This window comes from Rhinolophus ferrumequinum, chromosome 14 (genome assembly GCF_004115265.2).
Source record: "Rhinolophus ferrumequinum isolate MPI-CBG mRhiFer1 chromosome 14, mRhiFer1_v1.p, whole genome shotgun sequence".
NCBI lineage: Eukaryota > Metazoa > Chordata > Mammalia > Chiroptera > Rhinolophidae > Rhinolophus > Rhinolophus ferrumequinum.
Genome location: NC_046297.1, coordinates 49,950,744 through 49,972,050, shown reverse-complemented (window position 1 = coordinate 49,972,050; position 21,307 = coordinate 49,950,744). Strand labels below are relative to the sequence as shown.

General features: G+C 38.3%; 1 protein-coding gene and 1 long non-coding RNA gene across 2 annotated transcripts in view; one reads left to right on the top strand and one right to left on the bottom strand.

Moving 5' to 3' along the window:
• LOC117034062 (uncharacterized) overlaps positions 1-21,307 on the top strand; it is a 25,826-nt gene extending 4,519 nt beyond the window's left edge. Inside the window, exons 2-5 of the long non-coding RNA XR_004425005.1 lie at positions 12,267-12,443; positions 14,241-14,301; positions 19,064-19,125; positions 21,232-21,307. This is a non-coding gene — a long non-coding RNA (uncharacterized LOC117034062). The remainder of the gene's footprint in view (positions 1-12,266; positions 12,444-14,240; positions 14,302-19,063; positions 19,126-21,231) is intronic.
• The window catches only part of PKHD1L1 (PKHD1 like 1), a 152,009-nt gene continuing 137,387 nt past the window's right edge, over positions 6,686-21,307 (bottom strand). The window contains 6 exon segments of the mRNA XM_033126726.1: positions 6,686-6,795; positions 10,839-11,117; positions 14,675-14,828; positions 15,163-15,309; positions 15,702-15,853; positions 18,925-19,269. Of these exon segments, the coding sequence (XP_032982617.1) occupies positions 6,785-6,795; positions 10,839-11,117; positions 14,675-14,828; positions 15,163-15,309; positions 15,702-15,853; positions 18,925-19,269 (1,088 nt within the window). The 3' untranslated portion in view covers positions 6,686-6,784.

Here is a 21,307-nt window from a genome sequence, read left to right as displayed (position 1 = left end):
GGAAAACAGGTGAATTTTCTCTCATTAGCAATCAGAAATAGACATATTTGTTAGTAACACATTATAAAAGGGAAAAGAGGAGGAAACACTAAGCTTTGAAGCTACACTCTGAGTACATCCACCACCTCTTTTGTCCCCCCACTTTTGCTTTAAAGACATAGGAGAAAAAACAGCTGTTAGAAGGAAAGCATGTACAACCCTACCCCTCCCTCTCCATGCTTTTTCTCACTACTCGTGAGATATTTTTTTCAACAGTATCTGTTGTCAAGTTTCATCCATTCTTTCTTCTGTGTGTCCATCGTTTTAGCACACTGGGATTATCATAACGATGTCCTAACTAGTATTTTGTATTTTTTTCCCCTCCCTCTAAATCAGCTTGGTCCTTTGCTATATGATTAATATAAATATTTTTAAATCACAGATTTCTTCATGGAAACAGTCCCGTTCAAAATAGAGATTTGCCATTGTCCATCAATTCGAACTTACTTGGGCGGATACATGTCTTCATTGTTGGTTTTTAAACTCATCATTTCGAACTGCTGCTCCTGGATCCCCCTCTGACCACCTCTGGCCCTTTAAAATATCAGAGATACCAGCAATTCTTGTTAAAGTTGTTTGTGTACACTGTACATTTCACACAGTGAGAATTAACTCACCTCCTCCTCATGAAATATATACTTCTTGCTGTGTTTTTATTTGAAATTAAATCCTTTTTAAGTGAGAATTAAATCGATGTTATAATCATACTTGAAATTTTCAACATAAAAATATGTCATTTTCTCTCTTCCTAGGGAGAACTTGTATGTATAAAGGATCATCTGCATAAATACATAAATTATATAACAACCAAAGGAAAATACTCTTGCTATGTAGCCATACACACTCATAAATACCTTGCCCAAAAGGAATCATTTTTTCTGTTTGTAGGCACTGATTCCATTACCATAGCAACCATAACTAGTTGGTCTATAACTGGGTGTGAATTACATAGTACACTGTTATTTGAAATGTTAAGTCAGTAAATCAGGATAAAGTGCAATTCTAATATTTTGGAAGGATTTCTTTATCTCAGAAATCTAGTAGAGGAAAAGTTTCATCATGCTGTCTATTTATTTGTTAAGTGAATAACACTTGCCATGGGCACAGTGTGTGCTAAGCATGTTAAAAAAGTCAAAAGAACACACATTCCTAACCTAAAGGAACTTCTCTAATAACCCAGCATGTCATGGGGAAACAGATTTAATGGAAGAACATGTTCTCATAAGGAGCTTTCCAATTTTAGAATCATCTGATCCTAGTAACTAGAATAGTGTATTAGGGCCTGCAAATAAGGTGGCGGGAGGTTTGTAGTTGGTCTGATTGCCGTAAATACCTACTGTAACCCCTACAGGGTAGGCCCCTTTCTTTTTTGGTCTCACACAGTGTGTCTGCAACTATTTTCTGGGTAGGTGAAGTTGGGGAATGCATCTTAATGTTTCTTTCACTGGAGACTGGACTTTTCTTGCCAGCTGGTGCCAGACTGAGGAAGCGGAAAATGCCCAATGACGAGCATGGAAGTGTGACATTCCAACTGTTTCACACAGATTTCCCGAACCAAATACATAATGGATTCAGGTCAATGTTTAAGCATTTCTGTTTTGGAGGAGACAGGCAATGACTTCAAAGGATGTGGTCTTTTAAAGTCTTTTCTTACCCTGGCATTGTCTCTGCCCACATCCAGCTATAGGAAGGAATAATTTTGCCAGCTCAGACATCTGATGAAAGTGGGAGAATTATCAATTAGGATTAGGATCCCCACCAAGTAACACTGAAACCTTGGAAGAGCAAGGGCTGGTACGGTACACGATATTGTCAGAGACCCAAATTCCTTTCAGCGGAGCTCTCTATACCATCCCCGCAGGGACTGGCCTTTGTTCTCCTGGGCCGAGGAGGCATCTTGCTCCATGCAGCAGAAAAACAGGAAAGGCTGAAGAAAGGGCAAAGGGCTGCATGATAGCCATCTTTTAAGGAAAGTTCCTAGAATATGCCTCAAGAGTATCTGTTTTTTGTTGTTGTTTTTTGTTTGTTTTTTCCCGTAACTCACTGCACCGAAGTTTGTCACTCCTCACTGCAAGAGAAGCTGGGAAATAGTATTCTCTTCTAAGTGGCCCTGTGCCCAGCCGAAGATTCTAATCATTAACACTCACATAGTGTTTGTTATACGCTAGGCATTGTTCTGGTGCAATAAGAAGTTCGGTGGTTTATTGGGCCAGTGACTGACGTAACATGGGCAACCTTATGGTCATAAAAATAGCGGGAGTGCCTGCCATTTACTGACAGCCTGCCACCTACCTGTTAGGCACTGTATAAGGTGTTGGGTATATGCTACGTGGGTCCTCAAATACCACACTGCATGGTAGATACTTCCCACAATTTATAGGTGAAGGAACTGAGAGTAAGAGAAACTATGAACTCGCCTGAGGGCATTGAGGTGGTAAAGTATAAACCTAGCATTTGAATAGGAATGTGGATATACATATGTTTTACTAAAAGCTTTCTTCATGACGAAACAACTTTTCCATGCTTGAGGAAAGTGGGAGGCAATATAATGTTGGAGCTTGGGCTCTGGAGTTAGATTGGGTTTGAATCCCAGATTTACCATTAGAAACTCTGTGAACTGGGGCATTTTATTTAATCTCTTTAGGTTTCAAGTTTACTCATTTGGAAAAAGGGATAATAAGTTCAGTGCGTTATTGTAAGGAAAGAATCCACATAGAACACTCAGCATAGTGTCTGACACTTAGTAAACCTGTGGTAAATCTGTGTCTTATTTTATTGTTAGTACTACTACTAGTAGTAGTAGCGAGTAGTAGTAGTTGTTGTTTAGATAGCTCTCTGCGATAAATTAGAGAAGAGCTAAAAGTAGATGGACCACTGTATTTTGGTTCTATAAAGTAATTATACTGTCTCCTGCATCACTTTTTAAAAATATTACAAGATTTGATAGCCTTCTGATGACTCATTCAAAGGATGGGGAATATTTAATGTGTTTGTTAAGTGAGAATGATATGTAGCTATTTGTGTGTCCCTTTCACTTCATACCCAGAAAAACGTGAATTTTCTAAACAAAGTGTTGTTTTAAACAGTAAATTTTAGTGTATGCTTACCAGTTTACTATTAGGTTTTATCTTCAAGTACATATGATAGTTTGTAGTACTACTAAAAACACTTTAATATTATTACTTTTGATCAGAATTTGTAATATGTAATCCAGTTTGTGATGATGAATAAAATTTTTCTAATCTCTTGAAAAAGAAAGACATTGCAATGATGAGAAGGTAATAGAACTTTGAAAAGGGTAGAGACAGTAGTACAAGATACAAACGTTTTACTTATCAGAAATACAGGAAAACATTACTTCCTTTTTCTGTGTCCCTGACATTGACCAAAATGGAAACATTACATTTACTTTACGAATTTTTCAGATCCTGGATAGAACAGTACTAACACCCAAAGTATTTTTATGACCTGTTCAATAACCACTTTATATTAAAAAGTGTTTTTAAAAATCTAGACATGAATTTCTAAGAAAGCATTATTCAGAGAAACATGATTTAAAAAAAAAAAAAAAAGCCAGCTTGCGAATGAAGGCTATGTGAAGCTCTGTTGCCCATGGATAACTAACAATTCAGGCATCTTAAAAAGTGGTAGTTAAAACTGTAATTCATCTGGCATAAACAATTATAGGTATGTACTATAATAACTCTAGAAAATTTTATAAAAGCAGAGAGCCAGAAAACTAAAGAAGTTAAATCAGGAACTTTTTCACAAATATGTGGCTAAGAAGCAAAATTTTAGAAAATCCTTTTACTCTCAAATGATTTATATTATACAACTTCTTTAGTACCTGAAACTAATTAAAAAAAAAAAGAAACTGCAAAATTTTTGACAAAAAAAATTTTTGAATGGATGGAATTAAAACTTGAGGTAAGGAAAATTACAGATGGTGATGGTCAATTCTGTGGCTTTCAGTGTTCTGATGTGAAGATTTTTGCATCTCTTCCAGAACCCAAATGTAGAAATTTGTTCTCTAGTTGCTGTAACTGCAATTTGTGGAATTTGGTTGTCTAACAGAAAGGAAGTATCAGGAAATGGAAAGTAAACTGGATTTTCATTAGAAGACCCAATTTTTAAGTTTCTTATCATGGAATGGGAGTGTGTTGGGTGTCTGTCCTCCTCCCTATTTTCCTAGTAGAGTTTCTCATCCCTCCAAGGTAGGAACAGAGAGAACTATGAAAGTCCTCAATTAACTAACTGGTGGTGTGGTCTAGTCAAGTATCAGTGCTCTCTGGACATGAAAGATGTTTCCCAGGAAGGGACTTTTCATGTGTTTTTCACAGACTTCGTTGTCAGGGACCTCTTAAAATTGAGACTACTTGTATTCTAGCTGTTTGCTAGAACTTTACCTGTAGCCCTTAGGCTTTCAGTGACCCCCTCAAAGTTTCCTTTGCCTGCAATCTACTTCCCTTCTAGGCATCCCTCCTGAGGTCTGAGGATAAGACCTCAGATTTCCTTTGCTAGGGAACTCTCTCCCCCACTCCTCTGTCTCTGTCACTCACACACACACACGCACACACAGACACACACACACAGACACACACACACACACCCCACATCCAGTGTGAGGGACACACTTGTACATTCTTTCCCCTACAAACTAGGGGATGCCGTTACTTCTTAAACTGCAGCCCTAGGCTTGGCTGCCACAGGCTGCTTCAGCCACCGGCTCTCTGATTAGGCAGTTATGACTCCAACACCAATTAATTGCGTGCCCCAAACCTGCTAAGCTTTCCTTGGGGGCTAATTCAAGTCCTTTTCTGTTGACTGGGCATTGGAATCTAGTACCTTCGCTCTCTCCCCTTTGTGTGGGGGGCCTCCCAGCATAGCCATCTCAAAGGATTGCTCTTCAGAAACCCTCTGATCTACTCTTTTTAGACTATTTACTTAAAAAGTTTTAAATTTCTGTTTGGTACCTCCCTTTATAATTAGTACTGGCCAAAACTTGTGTTTTAACATATGGTTAAAACTGCACCCCTGGGACCTACAGAATAAATCCAAGCCCCTCTAGGAACGTGGCACAGAAGACTGCTCTCCTCCCCTTCCAGCCTTTCTCTAGCCTTTCCTCATGTCATATTACTGCACCAGTAACATCAGACCACTTGTTGATTTCCCTACACTCTGTGCTTCATTCATCCACTAAACGGTGAATCAGCATCTCCTAGTACCAGACGTTTTGTTAGATGGCAGGAAAAATGCTGAGTAAGGGAGAGCCCCTACCTTGAAGAACTCGCTGTCTAGTGGTGTTTCAGCCTTCGTGCTCGACACCACACCTTCTGCTGGGACTTCTTCGCAATTCTCATGCTTTCTTCCTCCATGTTCATCTCAGACATCATCATCTTCTGGAAGCTGTGCCTCATCCATCTCTTTCCTCACAGGATGCCCCTTACCCTCAGCCAAGTGCCCCTCTTCTATGCCCCTCTACCACCCTACACTTCTCTCTCTCTCTCTCTCTCTCTCTCTCAACACCATATTATATCAGTATTTCCTATTTCAACTATTACTTCCCCAGCTACCCTCTAAACTCTTGGAAGGTAGAGACGGCATCTTACTCTTTATAGTCTTCTCACTAGAGTGCCTGGTATCTAGTAAATGCTAAACAGACGTTTATTTGATTGAATGAAATGCCAAATATATCCAAAGATGCTTAGATTCACCACCTGATAAGTGTTTATAAGTTTTCTGTTAAGCAAGATCAACAATGACATGAGGTAAATATATTAGGTGATGGTATACAGAAGAAAAATGTCTGGACGTCACTGAATTCTCTCAGCTGTTTCAAATGCTTCCTGAGTGTCACTTGCCAGTAGGTAACTTTTGTGAGTACCACTCTTATTTGCTCTGAACATGATTATAATGCCTTTGTTGGGAGTGCTTCCTCCAAATTAAGCATGCCCTTTAGAATTTCCTGAGTAAAAAGTACAAATTTTATGGTGTGAGAGCTTGTGGTTAACTTAGCTACATTAAGCTGTGGCTTTTTTTGCATTCCCTAGTTTATCCTTTCAAAACTAAGTGTCTCTTCTGCTGTAGCCTGGGGTTGAGTGGCAGTTTTGAGTGGGAAGAAGGAGTAAGCATAGGAAGTTTGGACTTGTTCAAAAAGCTTGTTCCAGACTGGCCAGTGTTTGGCAGGCTCAGAAATCCAGGACAACCCTGAATTCCCGGGATTTCTGTGCATTTTAAAAACAGCAACTTAGTCTGAAAAAGGTCTAAAACAATCTCATTTCCCCAAAATCCTTAGAAATTAGAATGGCTTAGATCATTGGAAATCAGAGCCTCATGAATGGATAGAGGAAGTCAGATCCCTCAATACATATAAAAATTTAAAACACTTCCCCACTGATTGATCTAAAGAGGGTACGTCAAAACTAGACAAGCTCTTTCTACTATTTAAAGGATTCTATGATTTGCAGGTATAGCAACTTGGAGGTAGCATATCTGCTTCGAAATGAAAAATATCTAAAGTTTTTTTAATGAAATAAGTACATACACATGTAAGGAATCAAAAGAAATTTATATTTTGAAGAAATTTGATTTTTTATAATTAAAGCTAATTAATACATTTTATATATTATAAAAATATTTTTAGCATACATTTTTGCTATAGACTTTTTCTTGTTGGGCAACAAAATAGCTACTAAATAACCAGTTCTTATATATTTGTTTTCATCCTGTTCTTTGGAGCAGCACTTCAGTTGCTTCCTGAAAAGCAAAAAACATACAAATACATTTTTTAAAAGTAGTAGTAACATAGAGTGTGACTTAAAATACGTTTTATTAATTTTAACTTGTCTAGTATGGTTAACAGGGCAAAAGTAGTATGTATGAAAATTAGTATTTCAAAGTTTACCAATTTAATGTGAAAATCAATAATGTACTCCTTTGTGGAGCAGTGGAGGGAGAATGGTGGTGTTTATACATTGTATTTTTCACATTCAATTTTTGTCATTTTATTTAGCGGAACATCACGACTCTCTTAAAAGTAAAATATTATTAATTTAGAATGCAGTTATATTTAAAAAAAAAACAGCATTTCATTTCATTAATGGTTGCAATAGTCTGAATGTGTCCTCCCAACATTCAAATGTTGAAAGCTTAATGCCCAATGTGATGGTATTTGGAGGTAGAGTATTTGGGAGGTGCTTAGGTCATGAGGGTGGAGCCCTCATGAATGGGACTAGTGTCCTTATAAAAGAGGCTCCACAGAACTCCCTCCCCCTTCTACCAGGTGAGGACACAGTGAGAAGTCTGACCCAGCAGTAGGCCTTCAGCTGGCATTGCAGGTCCCCTGATCTCAGACTTCCTGCTATCAGAATTGTGAGAGATAATTTCTGTTGTTTATAAGCCACCCAGTCTGTGGTGTTATATTGTTATATAACAGAAGCCTGAATGGATTAAGACAATGGTGTTTAAATCATCTTGTATCTTAATTAAACAATGACAGATAATTTAGTAGCAAAGAAGAAGTTGTGAACTAACTTTTTTTTTCTAGAAAAATGGCCTAAAAAATGCCAGGAACAATATCATTTACTAATGACATAAATATAGAATTTTCTGAATTGTGTGAAATCCCAAAGTTTGCCATAAACACGTAGGATGAAAGTCAGTGAAAATAATTAGAAAATAATATATTGAATGAGGAAACAAACAGTATTTGATGAAACGGGGGTATTGTAAGGGTGGCACAAAATCTTCCATTTTGAGATTTGGACCTCTGGTATAATTCAATTTCACAAGTGTAATTTAGCTTGGAACTTTTAGAAAGTTTTTTTCCTCTTTGCCTCCTTTCCAGCAAACCTTAATGACTGTTTCCCATACATTTACTATGCATACTAGATTTAAGGTTCCTATTTACTTAGGCCCAGTGCTGGCCCTGTGACTTGGGAGAGGTTTTGCAGCTGACTGGGACCCACTCCTGGCTCCAATTTAAATTTACATAACATATGCAAAGGTTGTGATAACCAATTTAACTGCACATTCTCCTTCCCTCACTGACAAAGCCAAGCCAACTCAATAGAAAACTCCACTACAGGCCAAAGCAATTTACATCCTGATTAGAAAATATAAAACTTGAGAAGAAACAAAGACTAGAGGCAGTAGTTTCCAGCAGACTCTGTCCAGCTGACCCTTCTCTTACTTTAATAAATCTTCCTTCTATATTTCTACCTGCCTTGTGAATTCTTTCATGTCCCACAAGCGAGCAGCCAAAACAGTATTTATACCTTACATTTTAATATTCTGAGAAGAAAGAAATGAACTTAAGCAATACCTGTCACACTATTATAAAATAGGCAACTGTTACTTTTATTAGAATTCTAGAGACAAGAAAACTGGCATAAAAATACAATACTTTGTGTGCTGGTTATATTGTCCCTTAGCTCCAAACCTACCCTGACATATTCAGCTATTAGAGACCAGGACTGGGTCTCTTCAGACCATGCTTCTCCCTTGACAACTGGTTCCTAATTAGTTTCTGCCATAGGAGGGAAGAAAGGATTATTCCTTCCTATTTGATCACTGTTCCTGAGGCCCCGGCCGACCATTTGTTCTGCTACTCTCAGTACCAGCCTTGTTGTGTCCCTAGATGCTGTTTATTTATATTTAAATTTAAAATCTAGTCTTGGTTTTACTACTTGAAATACTTAAGTATATTTCTAAATTATTACCCAATCTCAAATTCTTCCTAAATCCTTTTTATAATTTTGATTTTTTATTCAAACATAAGAATATAATTCAGACATTACCCATCTGACATAAAACAAAAATATATATATATATATATATATGTATATATATAATTCGGTGTCTTATAATATGTATTATCTTTTTAATATCTGGAGATTTGTATTGTTTCTATGTAGATCAATACTGATGATTTTTTTTAATTGTGAAATGTACATAACATAAAATTTTAACCACTTTTTAAATTGGGCAGTTCAGTAGCATTAAGTATGTTCACATTGTTGTGCAACCAATCTCCAGAACTGTTTTCATCTTCCTAAATCATATCAGTATTTCTTACGTGATACTTTCATTTCATTAATCTGTCAGAAACTCTCCATCATGTCCCCATTAGATTAATTGTAAAGTGATTAATATCTGCCAATCAAAGCTCTTTATATTTGCCTATAATGTCCCTACTCAACATTTCCCCCTAAATCTGAGGGAAGGCCTTATCCTCTATTTAAGATTTAATATCAATTAAACCACATTTTTAGCATCTATAATACATAAAACATGCAGTGTTATCTTCTAAGTGCTCACAATTTAGTGAGGAAGATAGATTTGAGTATATCCGAGTTTAATACAAGTACACTCCAGCAAGGGCTTTGATAATGGTATAAACAAAACACAATTGGAGACCATGGGAAAGTAGAAGAAAATGCATTGTAGAGTTTGGAAGCAAGGAATCCAGAAGGCTATTGTAACAGGTCAAATGAGAACTAAAAAGGTTGTAAGTGGAGCAGCGAGACTTTAAAGGAGGACTGATAGAAGACATTATGGATGGACATAGACGCCCCAGAGCACCAGAAGGGATGTGGCGGTTGAAGGAAAGGGAGAAGTCTTAAGAAGTCTCAGCCTGAGAGGTCAGAAACATGACCCTGGCATTAAGGCAGGGCTGCAGGAAGAGAAGTGAGTTTGGAAGGGAATGATGAGCAATTTTGTGCTGAAGATGTCTTTTTTCACTCCCACTCTTTTCTTTGCTCTTCTGGAGCACCTTTCCCTCCATTTCCACATCTTACTCATTTTTTAGAATCCCATCTGTAAAGTGCTGCTGATGGCGTGACATCAACAGTTGTCTCCAATATTTCTGGCCCACAGAGACCTCTTCCTCTTATTACTCTCTCTTCTGGTACTACTATGTTTCACCGAAAATATAGATCTAGCCAGACAAGTAGCTCTAACACATCTTTTGGAGCATCTTAGGGTCTTATATTATAGTAAAAGAAGACCGGGTCTTATATTAATTTTTGCTCCAAAAGACACATTAGCGCTGATGGTCCGGCTAGGTCTTATTTTTAGGGAAACATGGTAGCACTTTGATTTCCCTTTGTGAAATCACACTTCCATCATTCTCGGCTCTTTACTCCATGTAACCCAGGCTAGGCCAGTATTACAGCACCCCATAGCCACAGTGATTAGTTCAAGAATGGGCATGTGACCCAAGCCAGGTCCATGATAGAGCTTGAAGACTTTTGCGGGAAGTGTTGGGAAAGAGGTTTGCTCTTTAGCTGGGCTGGGCCTTAGCTGCTGAGCTGGTAGAATGTAAACATGAAGATGCTAGTGGCACCTTTCCCATCGTGGTTGGAGGTGTCTGCCAGGGAGGGAATCTACTACCAAGGAGAATGGAACCAAGAGATGGAGTGACACTGGTTCTGAATGAGTCCTTGGATCTAGTTGTGGCAGAAATCACATTACTTCTGAACTTCTCAGTTAACCTGACTGCCTAAAGCAGTTCGAGCTGAGCTTCTGCCCCTTGTAACCGAAGAAGAGTCTTGGCATTACGTGGACTTCTCATTCCCCCATTCGGCCAGGCCACCACATCAAGTGAATAACATTTCCTGTAGGGCTGTCTTGTCTCTACCACTGAAGCCATTTACTTCCTAATGGCCGAGACCATGTCTCTGGGTCCACAGAGGTGCCATGCACAAGTGTTGTGCACTGTCTTTACTTGGTACGCATTTACTAGTAGCTCAGTACGTGGAGACATACATTATATATAAAAAAAACAGAACGGTGCTTACCTAGATTTACGTTCAAAGTCAAAACTGCAGCCATAAATATTTCCAAGAGCAATGCTCTTCCCATCAGACAGCAAATTAGTGTTGTTATCCGGGCAGCTGTGCCCACAGCTGACGCTCTGCTGCTGCTACTGCTGCCGCTGCCACTGCTGCTGCTGCTGCCACTGCTGCTGCCACTGGCACTGCCACCGCTACTAGAGACAGACTGCGCTGGTAGGCTGAAAGGCCTGGATTCCACCCAAGCAACATTATCCAGGATAAATTCAATCTTATAATTTTTTCCTAGAAAAAAATAAATCATCATAGTCTTTGACTTCCTTTTATTATTTGTTTTGTTTTCGTACACTTCCGGTTGTGTTGTCGTGGACTTAACAATACCGTGTAATTCCTAACAAAGTATTTTCGGAAACTGAGTCAAATAAATTAGTGAAGTATAAACAAGTGAAGAGAGGGTCTCAGTTCGAAGAGTTCAATCTGCCACCAACTATGGGCAGGGGGACTCAGGGTAGATTTTCTTTCTGTAGCTGCTTAAGGATTCACTATCTGCTTCTTAAGGATTCCCTCCTAGTGCCCAGGACTGGAGGCTGTTTGAATTGAGGGACAGTAGGGAAGGGAGGTGCAGGTGCTGAATCTCTGTTTGATCCTTGTATACTTGACCGAGGAGTGGAGAAGCCTCAGCCTCGGTTTGGGGAACAGGGGATGGATACTGAACTTTTTATTTTGAATATTTCAAACATCCAGAAGAGTTGAAAGAATAGTACAACAAACACTCATATGCCCTCCACTTAGATTTAACAATTTTTTAACTGTTTCCCACGTTTGCTCTAAGTCAGATGCTATTTTGGTGTGGCAAGATTGTGATCCTTCCTTCCTTCTTACTCCACGTAGACAAGCTTAAGAAAACACCTGTTAGATCTCTTTGGAGAGTGGAACATAGAAACCTCATCCAAATGTTTTTTAATCCACATTTTAAATATTTCCACAGTTTTGACTATGAGATAACCAATATATTTTTCCTTGACATAATTTCTTCTGCGACTACTGCTATCATTAATGGTTACCACACAGAACAGAGTTTGCAATACTTGTACAATTTGAAGTTTTTGTTCCTCTGATTTATTTTTTCTATTACCTTTTTCTAAAAAAAAAAAAAAAGCATTTGTTTTTATTCTTCCTTTCTTTTTCAGGGAGTGAATTTAATTAGATCTTGACCACACTGTGTTTTCACGAACAATAGAAATTTGTTCTATAACTTTCAAAATGGATGGGCATTGCTCTATAGACTTTTCTACCACTGTTACCATCCATGACAATGGTGTATTTCATTCTTTCCTTTTGACTCTGAAAAAAACTGAATTTTTATGGCAGGTGTATTTTTTCTTAATGATTTCGATGTGTAAAGAATTTAGGTTTTTGTTTTTTCTCCTTCAGTTCTGTTGAGGAAGCCTAAGCCAGCCTTGTGGAGAGGCCACTCCGTGGAGGAGAACTGAAGAACCCAGACAAAATCCAGAATCAAGGCCCATGACTCCATGAAGCCATCCCAAGTGAAGCTTCAGACATCCTGGAGCACAGATGTGCATCCTGCCCAAATCCCCAACCTACTCTATTGTGAGCAGATGAAATGGTTGTTGTTTTAAGTCATTAGATTTTGGGCTGACTTGTTATGTAATAACAGAAATTGAAACAAACACTATAGATCACATAGGTTGATAGATAAACATGTTTCAAATGTTATTATCCATTAGTAATACTATTTTTATCCAGGTTACCCGAAGATGCAATCTCAGCTGTTTATTTTCTTCTTGTCTTACTCTTTTCTCACCTAATTCTCACATCCCATTTTCTGTGTTAGAAGCCACAACCCATACACAGGTGGCCCCTGCTTTGCCCTTTACTGAGCTATAAGTAGAAGAGTGCTTGGCTGCCACGCTGTCAGGTACAGTCTAATTTGCAAGGGGATTTCCCACAGTGCAGTAATTGTGGGGGGACCTACTAGAAAGTGTTATAAGAAAGATGCTTTGTTAATTTTCTTACATGTGCTTTGTTATGATTACAATCTTACAGTGGTTAATCTAAGAACTGGATAAGTGACCTAAAGATAATGAAGAGATGACTATACTTGACCTCCCTTACTATACACAACCAGGGAAATGAGACCCTACATTTGGTGGAGAAAAAAAAAAGCAAGACAGAGGCAGACAAATAGAAAGTCAGAAATACACAAACAAACAAATAAATAAATTAGAAGCAATGGCTCTTCTGCATAATGTGTCAGATAGACACTCTGAGGAAAGTTTTGAACTTTGGAAGAAAAGTTACTGTACAAAAGGAATACTATTTTATTATCACAATAAAATGCCAAAACCTCTATTATTGCTTCAGCATTCCTTTGATTCTGGTTACTCTGGAATGGAACACTGCTATTTGGAAGTCGTAGTTTGAAGACCTTGGTCTCCAAGATGGGTCTTTGCCACTGGGTACCTCTTGGGTCCACCTCCATGGGGAGGTGGGCAAACTTCTCTTCAGGCAGAATTCTTGTCAGGTGCCTCCTGTCCCTTAAAAGGGTCCTAGTCCGACCACCATTTAGGTTGACTGTTAAAGAATACAGCTGTGCCCTTAACCAGCAAGCGTGTAGGATACTCTGGGCACTTTTCCATGGGCACAATGTGGAACTCATTGCCATCTGAGTCTCATCGGACACTAGGCTGAGATATTGCAGCCCAGTTGGCAGATGAAACTGTCTGGAATAGACAGGGCTTCAGCAAGGCATGCGAAAGCAAAAATGAGGGGAAAAATTCTTCTGGAATGATTTTAGTTTTTGATATTTAGTTACTATGAAAAAAAATCTGACTCATGTTGGCATTTCTGTTACTTGTTTTACTCTTTATTTTGACTTTTATTCTAACCGTTAGTATGTACATGTGCGTGTTTGAGAGAACAGTGGTAAGAAATAGGAAGTGCCACTATGACACTCTTCAGCAGTGATGGCCTGTACAGATCTTAAAAGGCCCCAGATTAAGATAAACTGATTAATGGAGGCCTAGCTCAAGGATAAGCAGTTTATCCATTTCATTCTTTTAGATACTATATAATCGATCACCAAGGGAGATCTGTTTTTTGGACATACCCTTTTGGCCTTAGTAGAAAGACTTTTACCAGTTGGAGTTACACCATCACCCCGTGTGGAGATAACATAAGAAACATCACTATGGAAGTTATAACTGTATTTACTGTAACAATGTTGAAAATGTCACTTAATTCATTGGCTCTACTATATGAGGACTCACAGGGGACATTGGTTCTGATCTCAGAGCAAATTACAGTTCTCCACAGCAGCTGGTTTATCTTGATGGGCACTGTGAGTCATGATAATACTTATGTTTTCTCCTTTGCATTGGCTTCTAGAGAGGCTAGGAACCACTTTTCCAGACCAACTCTGAATTCCTGCATGGGACATTAAAATGATGTGAGCCTATCTTACCCTTTCTTTTCTTTAATTTGAAAATGTATATAATAGTTTTTCTTATTATAAATGTAATAACACATATTTAGTGAAAATTTGGAAAAATACACAAATATGAATCATGATGTAATTTTGATGCATATCCTCAAATTACCTGTTTTAACTTCTTTAATTGCTTATTTTAATTTCTATTTTGTTTTGCATATTAAATATATTTTTGTAAGCTAGACTGCATGTTTTCTGAAATAAGGTATAGTATACTCATAGGAATCTGATTTCTATAATTTATTGACCAGAGTATTACAGAATGCTTTGTTCAATTGTAATTGTCCCTATTTATCGGTATATATGTGAGGATCCAAAACAGTGTACTCACCTGTTCTAAGAAGCGTAAGGTCCGTGTAGTTGGCCCAACAGCTTCTAAATGGAATTGTTGTATTTCCACTAAGACCACTGATTTGGTGATTATTAGAGTCCTTTAGTATGGCCTTCAAAGTCAGTGAAGTAATCCCAACTGATACACAATTATCCTAAAGAAAAAAAATCATAGAGAGTTCTAATTGTCCTGTCACCATGCTTCTTTATTTAAGATATGTGAAATTTTATTTTTGAAAATGCCTCATTACAAATTTAAAACCTGCAGAAGTCCCTTTCCTGTACAAAGAGTTCACAAATATGGACACTGGAGCAAGTTCATGGAAAAGGAACTGTTTTAAAACAGTAACAGACGATATCCATACATATTAGTCCAACTTCCAAGGGGCAGTGCAATCCTCAGGTTACCCGGATCAGTGAAGTTGGCTCACCCTCTGGAATTTATAGCTCAATCCTTTCGCTCAGATAAAGCTTTGAGGTATAACTTACATCAGAATCTACTGCCTTAACTGAAGGCTGCTGAGAAAATGGCTGTCCTAGCTGTGCTGCCACCGGCTGAGTGATCACTGAGAGCGAGGACACAAAGGCCACATGATGAACAGGAAACGCAAACCTTTCCACTGGTTGGGAAGTCACCTGTAAACGGTCATGTAGTGATGAAGTGGTTTTCATATGATAAACGACATTCAATAGCAAGCTCATTTCAGGCAGGCTAAGTGTAACAGTCATTGTTTGTTTACAAATACCTTCAATAGGTGCAACTATGATTACAATATTTCCTCTAGATCAAATTCATGAAGCATGGTTATAAATATTCAAAGGGAAGCACATTTTATTCCAAGAAGTAGTTTTTTAGATACGCTTCTTTTTCAACTACTTGATCATTTTAGTGATACCATAAAAAGTGGCCTATAATAAATTAGAAAGACATGCTCTCTAAATGACTGTCGTGAAATAGAGTTAAAATAAGAAATAAGCATCAATGTATCAAATAGCTAAAATGCATTTTTCTACTTGCATTTTCTTACCTTAATCCAGCCAGAATCACTTGGGCTGGGGATAGGATTAGTAATAGACATGGAAGAGATATTCAACTCAAGGATACTACTGGTTTTTCCTAAAATTACAGCTTGTCCAAGAGAAGCAGTGATTTTTTGGAGTTCAGATAACTGCATCTGACCTAGAGGGAGACAGTATTATGACATGTGGATTATAAGAATATAAAATTGTGAGAACATGTGACAGTTTTTCACTTACGTTTATGTTTGTGCTGCTCTAGTCACATTATAGAATTTTACAGCTTTCTAACTGTACACGACCTAAATATGACAAATCATATTAATGATATCAGGAAAATTAAGAACTCAGTAGAATATGTTTTTAAGGTGGAATTAAAGAATAAAACAAGGGCAGATAAAAAATACAAGAAAAATGAATGAAAGCATAGTGAGAAAATGTCTCAATTTAATACTTCCCCATGTCATTCTTTGTTAAAAGTGAAGCACCCTATCATGCACGTCTGTCATCACATATCATTTTTTAAAAAATAGAGTGTTGTTTGGAAACGGAAGAATAATTGGCATCATCAAATTTACAGTGTGTATATTTATCAGTTATTAAATTTGTTAAATTAGTAACAAATGGTTACTTGCTCTGGGCATTTATGACTTTCAAGGTTATTTTTAACACTGTAGGTAGTTTCTGTTCTCTTTCTAGCTTGGCAGGTCTTAAATCTACTACACCCATAATGCTCCTTACCTTATGAAATGGCACCTCGACTCCTTCAGAATCCTGGAACTTTTGCTTGATCCCTTCTTCTACTTCCCCCTTCACCTCTCCCTTGACTATACTATATAGTCAATTACCAATTTCTAAATCTCTCTGTCCCCACTGTCAAAATCCCAGTGAAAGCCATCATCAGTGGACTTAAACTGGCTTTCTTATATCCATCTTTTCCCCTTTCGCTCCATTCTATACACTGTAGTCAGTGTGATCTTTGAAACCCAACGGTAACCAGAAGAACGTTTGTTGTACTGTAGGCCTTGCCAGCCCCTTGTTCCTAGATATCCAGCATCTGCTACATCCAGAGTCCTGCCTTGAGGACTCGGATCACTGAGTTTCTTCCATTAAGGCTCGGGAAGAAGGAAGCAATGTCCTAGGGCAGCAGGTCTCACACAACATTTTGAAAATCACAGTCTTAGGGAATTTCAGTTCCTATTTAAAAGGTCTCTTTTGATTGACTCAGACTCTTCTGGATGAATGCTCAGTCTTCCAGATTCCTCCCTCTCCCCCCACTTCCTCTATGTACTCTTCTCCAAGACGTCTTCCCAGGTATGAGGGCTCATGTGACCTAATGGTAGCAGTACAAGGAGGCTCCGTGTCCATACACTACTACTACCACCTGTCCTCACTAGCTTCTGGTCCAGTAGCCGGTCTGACCTGGCCTGCACTGTTAATAGGTACTCTGACCATCTGACACATGAAGGAGTCCATTCTGTTGATGCCACCTAGAAACCAAAGACCTTCACTTGAAGAGCTCTCATTCCTGACCTCAGGACTCTGCTTATCCAGTGGTCCCCTCAGTACTTACATACCCCTTTCTAGGACACCTGGAAACTTCTGGATATCCCAACACTGTGTGAAGGTTGTGGAGAGCCAGCAGTATTATTACATGCACATCTTTTTGTCACTTCCCTATATTTTGTTGCGCTATCGCTCCCTGACAAGTTGTAGGCTTTCCTTGAGACTTGAAACCCTACCCCAGTTTAGGTCTGGGAAACATGCCATGGGTCTGTCCCTCTCCCCACCCTTATCTCCATGTTCTGAGACTATTATACCAAGCTGGATAAATCTGACTAACAAGATAGAACTGCTTTAAAGGGATGGGCTGGGAAGCATTGTATGTGAGGAAATTTAGATCATGTTTAGGAAGTAAATTTTAGTTTCTTCGGATATCTGGTTACAACTCAAACCTGTGCTTCCTGTTTCTTTCAACAAAGAGAGTTTGATCAACCCCTCCCTCCACTCATGCACGCCTCTCCACAGACTTAGCCCACAGGGGAAGAACTTTCTGCCCGCTGAACTGGTAGAATTCCAGAAGGGCAACAAGGCACACGGAGAGCGTCACCACTAAACAAACCTCCTGGGGAAATGAATGATGATCCCTAGTGGCAGAGGTGAGAATGTCACCCAGTACCCAGGTTTACACAGGAAGAGAGCCAGGGAGTTTAATGAAAAAGGTGGGGACAGATAGGGCAGATATGGATTTTCTGAGTCTGAAATTTATGCAAGTTAGAAGCTTTCTTTAAAAAGAAGAATGCAGAAAAATTACACTTTTACAACATTCAATGATCTGACCACTTTATTGAATGGACCCTTCTCCCAGGGCCTTGAACGTTAAAGCACCTCCTGGGACTTGTACAAGTGAAGGGCCTTTGGGCTTCACCAGCTGGATAGTGATCCTCCTCTGACAAACCTAGATCGCATCTTCCGAGAGAGGGAAAGCCTAGGTGAGAGTACTTGTGCTTTGAGCACTGGAGACAATATAATGGTTGGGAATTAGCATTTTGGGATTAGCAGCAGGAGACTTGGAAAGTTCAGTTGTACCTCAAGAGAGGCTTGTGCAGAGCACAGACCATCCACGTTGTAGCAGAGACTATGAAGACGAGGGAATACTATGAGGGCCTGAGGTCAGGAAAGCCCCCTTGGTATTCACGTACCAACTTGAACAGAGAGGAAGAACTGAACATTAGGTGAAGGACTGAATATTCACTCAAATGCCCCATGACCTGGCACCTGCTGACCTCTCAACCTCATCTCCAGCAGTTTGCCCTTCCTGGTTCCTTTTACTGCAGACACATTGGCCTTTTTCTAGTTCTTCTCATACACCAAAGTCTCACCAACTATTTCCTCAGAGTTGGACATCCCTACCTCCATCTTTCCATTGACTGACTCTTTTCATGCGTAATTTCTCAGCTATAAGGTCACTTCTTTCATATTAGGTCAAATCCTTTTGTTGAATTTATTAATGGTTACAATAATAAAACAGAGGCTAACGTTCCTTTGTAATTCCAAAATACGTTGGGATTATAGGAGTAGAGCAGAGAGAAAGGTCTATAGGCCCTTACAGGGTTCAGGATGTGGGGTTGGTGGGATTTTCCGGAGGCCTGGCTTACTAGGCCCTGATAGGGTTGTTTGTGGATGTGAATTTGATAATTACGTTCCTGTATCCCAAATATCTGTTTTTCATACCTGTGGTGTCATTGCTTATGAACTGAGGGGGAGGATCTGCAATCTCCAATTCAACTGTGAGTCCCACGAATCTCTTCTTCCGCAGACTCTCCCCTCTTACTACTTTGCTGACACGAATTTTGTCACTTGGTATCTTTAGGAACAAGGCGAGATTTCTAACCAGATTGTGAGAGCTATAAAAGTCATCTTCTGTGACAGCAGGTAATTGGAAAGAAACAAATATGACTGCAGTGGTGTGGATTTCAACAGGTATAGTTCCTTTAACCAAAAGGTAAAGCATTTGGTAGGTTCTATCAAAGTAGTTTTCACCAAGGACTGTGGAATTCAGGTTAGGAAGGAATTGCTCTATGAAGGAAAAAAGCCAAAACAGCACAGTTAAACATATTTATATGATCACAATTACCATGTAGTATTTAATATTTGTTTAAATTTAGGAAATTCTGAAAAAGTTCAACATTATCATTCTTTCATAAGAGGGTATGAATACTGATCAAATATATGGTGATGGAAAGAGGACTGACTGGGTGGTGAACACACAATGTGAGATATAGATGATGTTTTACAGAATTGTATACCTGAAATCTATGTAGCTTTGCTAACAGTTGTCACCCCAATAAACTTTAATTTGAAAAAAAAGCATGAATATTAAAAATAAAAACACTTGTAGAACTGACAAGCAAAATTAAAGTCAATCCTTTAAATAATACCATAAATACATTAATAATCATTATACATTAAATTTTAAAAAAACTAAAAAGCAATTAATTTAAGAGGAAATTAATTTAATTTAAAATAATCATTATACACTAAACTTATTTAAAAAAAATAATACTGTAGACACGGTATACATGAAATCTAAGGAGCTTATATTGTGCTTGTAATACTTTTTTCATATTAGGAATTTTAAAGCCTTGACCGAAGGCATTTGGTAATTTAAAAATGTAAATTTCACTTCAATGGCCATCTAGTTTATGCAGTACTATATACCAAATCTCGAGGAGCTGTTACAATTCAGAACTTCTAGTTTTACCAAGGACAAAATTATGTAATACAAATGATGTATATATTAAAACATCCCAAAAGGATCTTATACCAATGAAACAGGTTTACATTTCAGTCTGAAAAATCTTTGGTTCACGCGAAACAAGTTCTACTAGGGAAATAAATTTTGTAAAAGTGATTGGGATCATTATATATATATATATGATTTTTAAGGCAGAGTATCAGCAATGTCTCAAAGGTAACATATCCACTATCACACATTAATCCCTGACGAAGGCTGAGCTGTATAATAGTACTAGAATGAGACATGTAGCTGACCACATTTCATAGTGAAACTTACCAAGAAAAAGAAAGTAAAACTTTAGAAAGAAGAAGGCATTTCTTATGAATGTAATGGACATTTATAGCAATGGCATTAAGAAGCCATTTCATTATTACTGCATATTTAATACCTTCGAGGATAAATTCTGGATGCATTTTGGTTTAAACATTCTGTGAATCTGAAGAATGTGCTTTTGTATTATAAATTGAAGCTGCTCTCAAGCTACTGTTAGAAGTGCATACGCTATTTATCCTACATAACTTTCTCATGTCTTCACAGTAATGGAAGGAAGCAGAGACACAGAAAATAATAAAACACTTCAAGTAATCTAAAAAATATGTATAGCTTCATAATACAGGGCTATTATTTTATATTCCAAGTGCCAAGGCAAAATGTCCATTTAAAAGCAATGTTATTTCATGGGGAAAAAAAATCTATAAGAGGGCCTTGGTACTTTTTCATCCCTTCAACATCTATACAACCAATTCCCTGTATTAAATTCTGCCTGTCGAGGTATTATGGTTTCTACTTTCCGGACTTAAATATACTTGTTAAAAAAGTGTTGTTTGAAAAAAAGAGTTACAATTTATGAAAATTAAGCTGTAAATATGTGCAGTCATTTGTATAATACGATACAAACGATATAAAAATTATGTAAAAAATGATAACCCTGACTCAGTTTATTAGAGGAAATCTAGCATTAACGGTTAAGTGCATGGGTTCTAGAGCTAGAGTCTGAGTTCAAATCCTTGCTATGCCCTTGCCAGCTTTGATATTGCTATGGACTGAGTTGTGTCACCCCACAGCCCCCCAAATTCATGTCTTGGAGCCCTAACCCCCAATGTGAGAGTGGCCTTTGAGAGGTAATTAGGTTTAGATGAAGTTATAGGGGTGGGGACTTCATGATGGATTGATGCCCTTATAGAGAGCTTGTGCATGGGCTCTCTCTCTCTCTCTCTCTCTCTCTCTCTCTCTCTCTCAAGACACAGTGAGAAGGAAGCCACCTGCAAGCCAGGAGGAAAGCTCTCACAAGACCTCATCCATACTGGCGCCCTGATC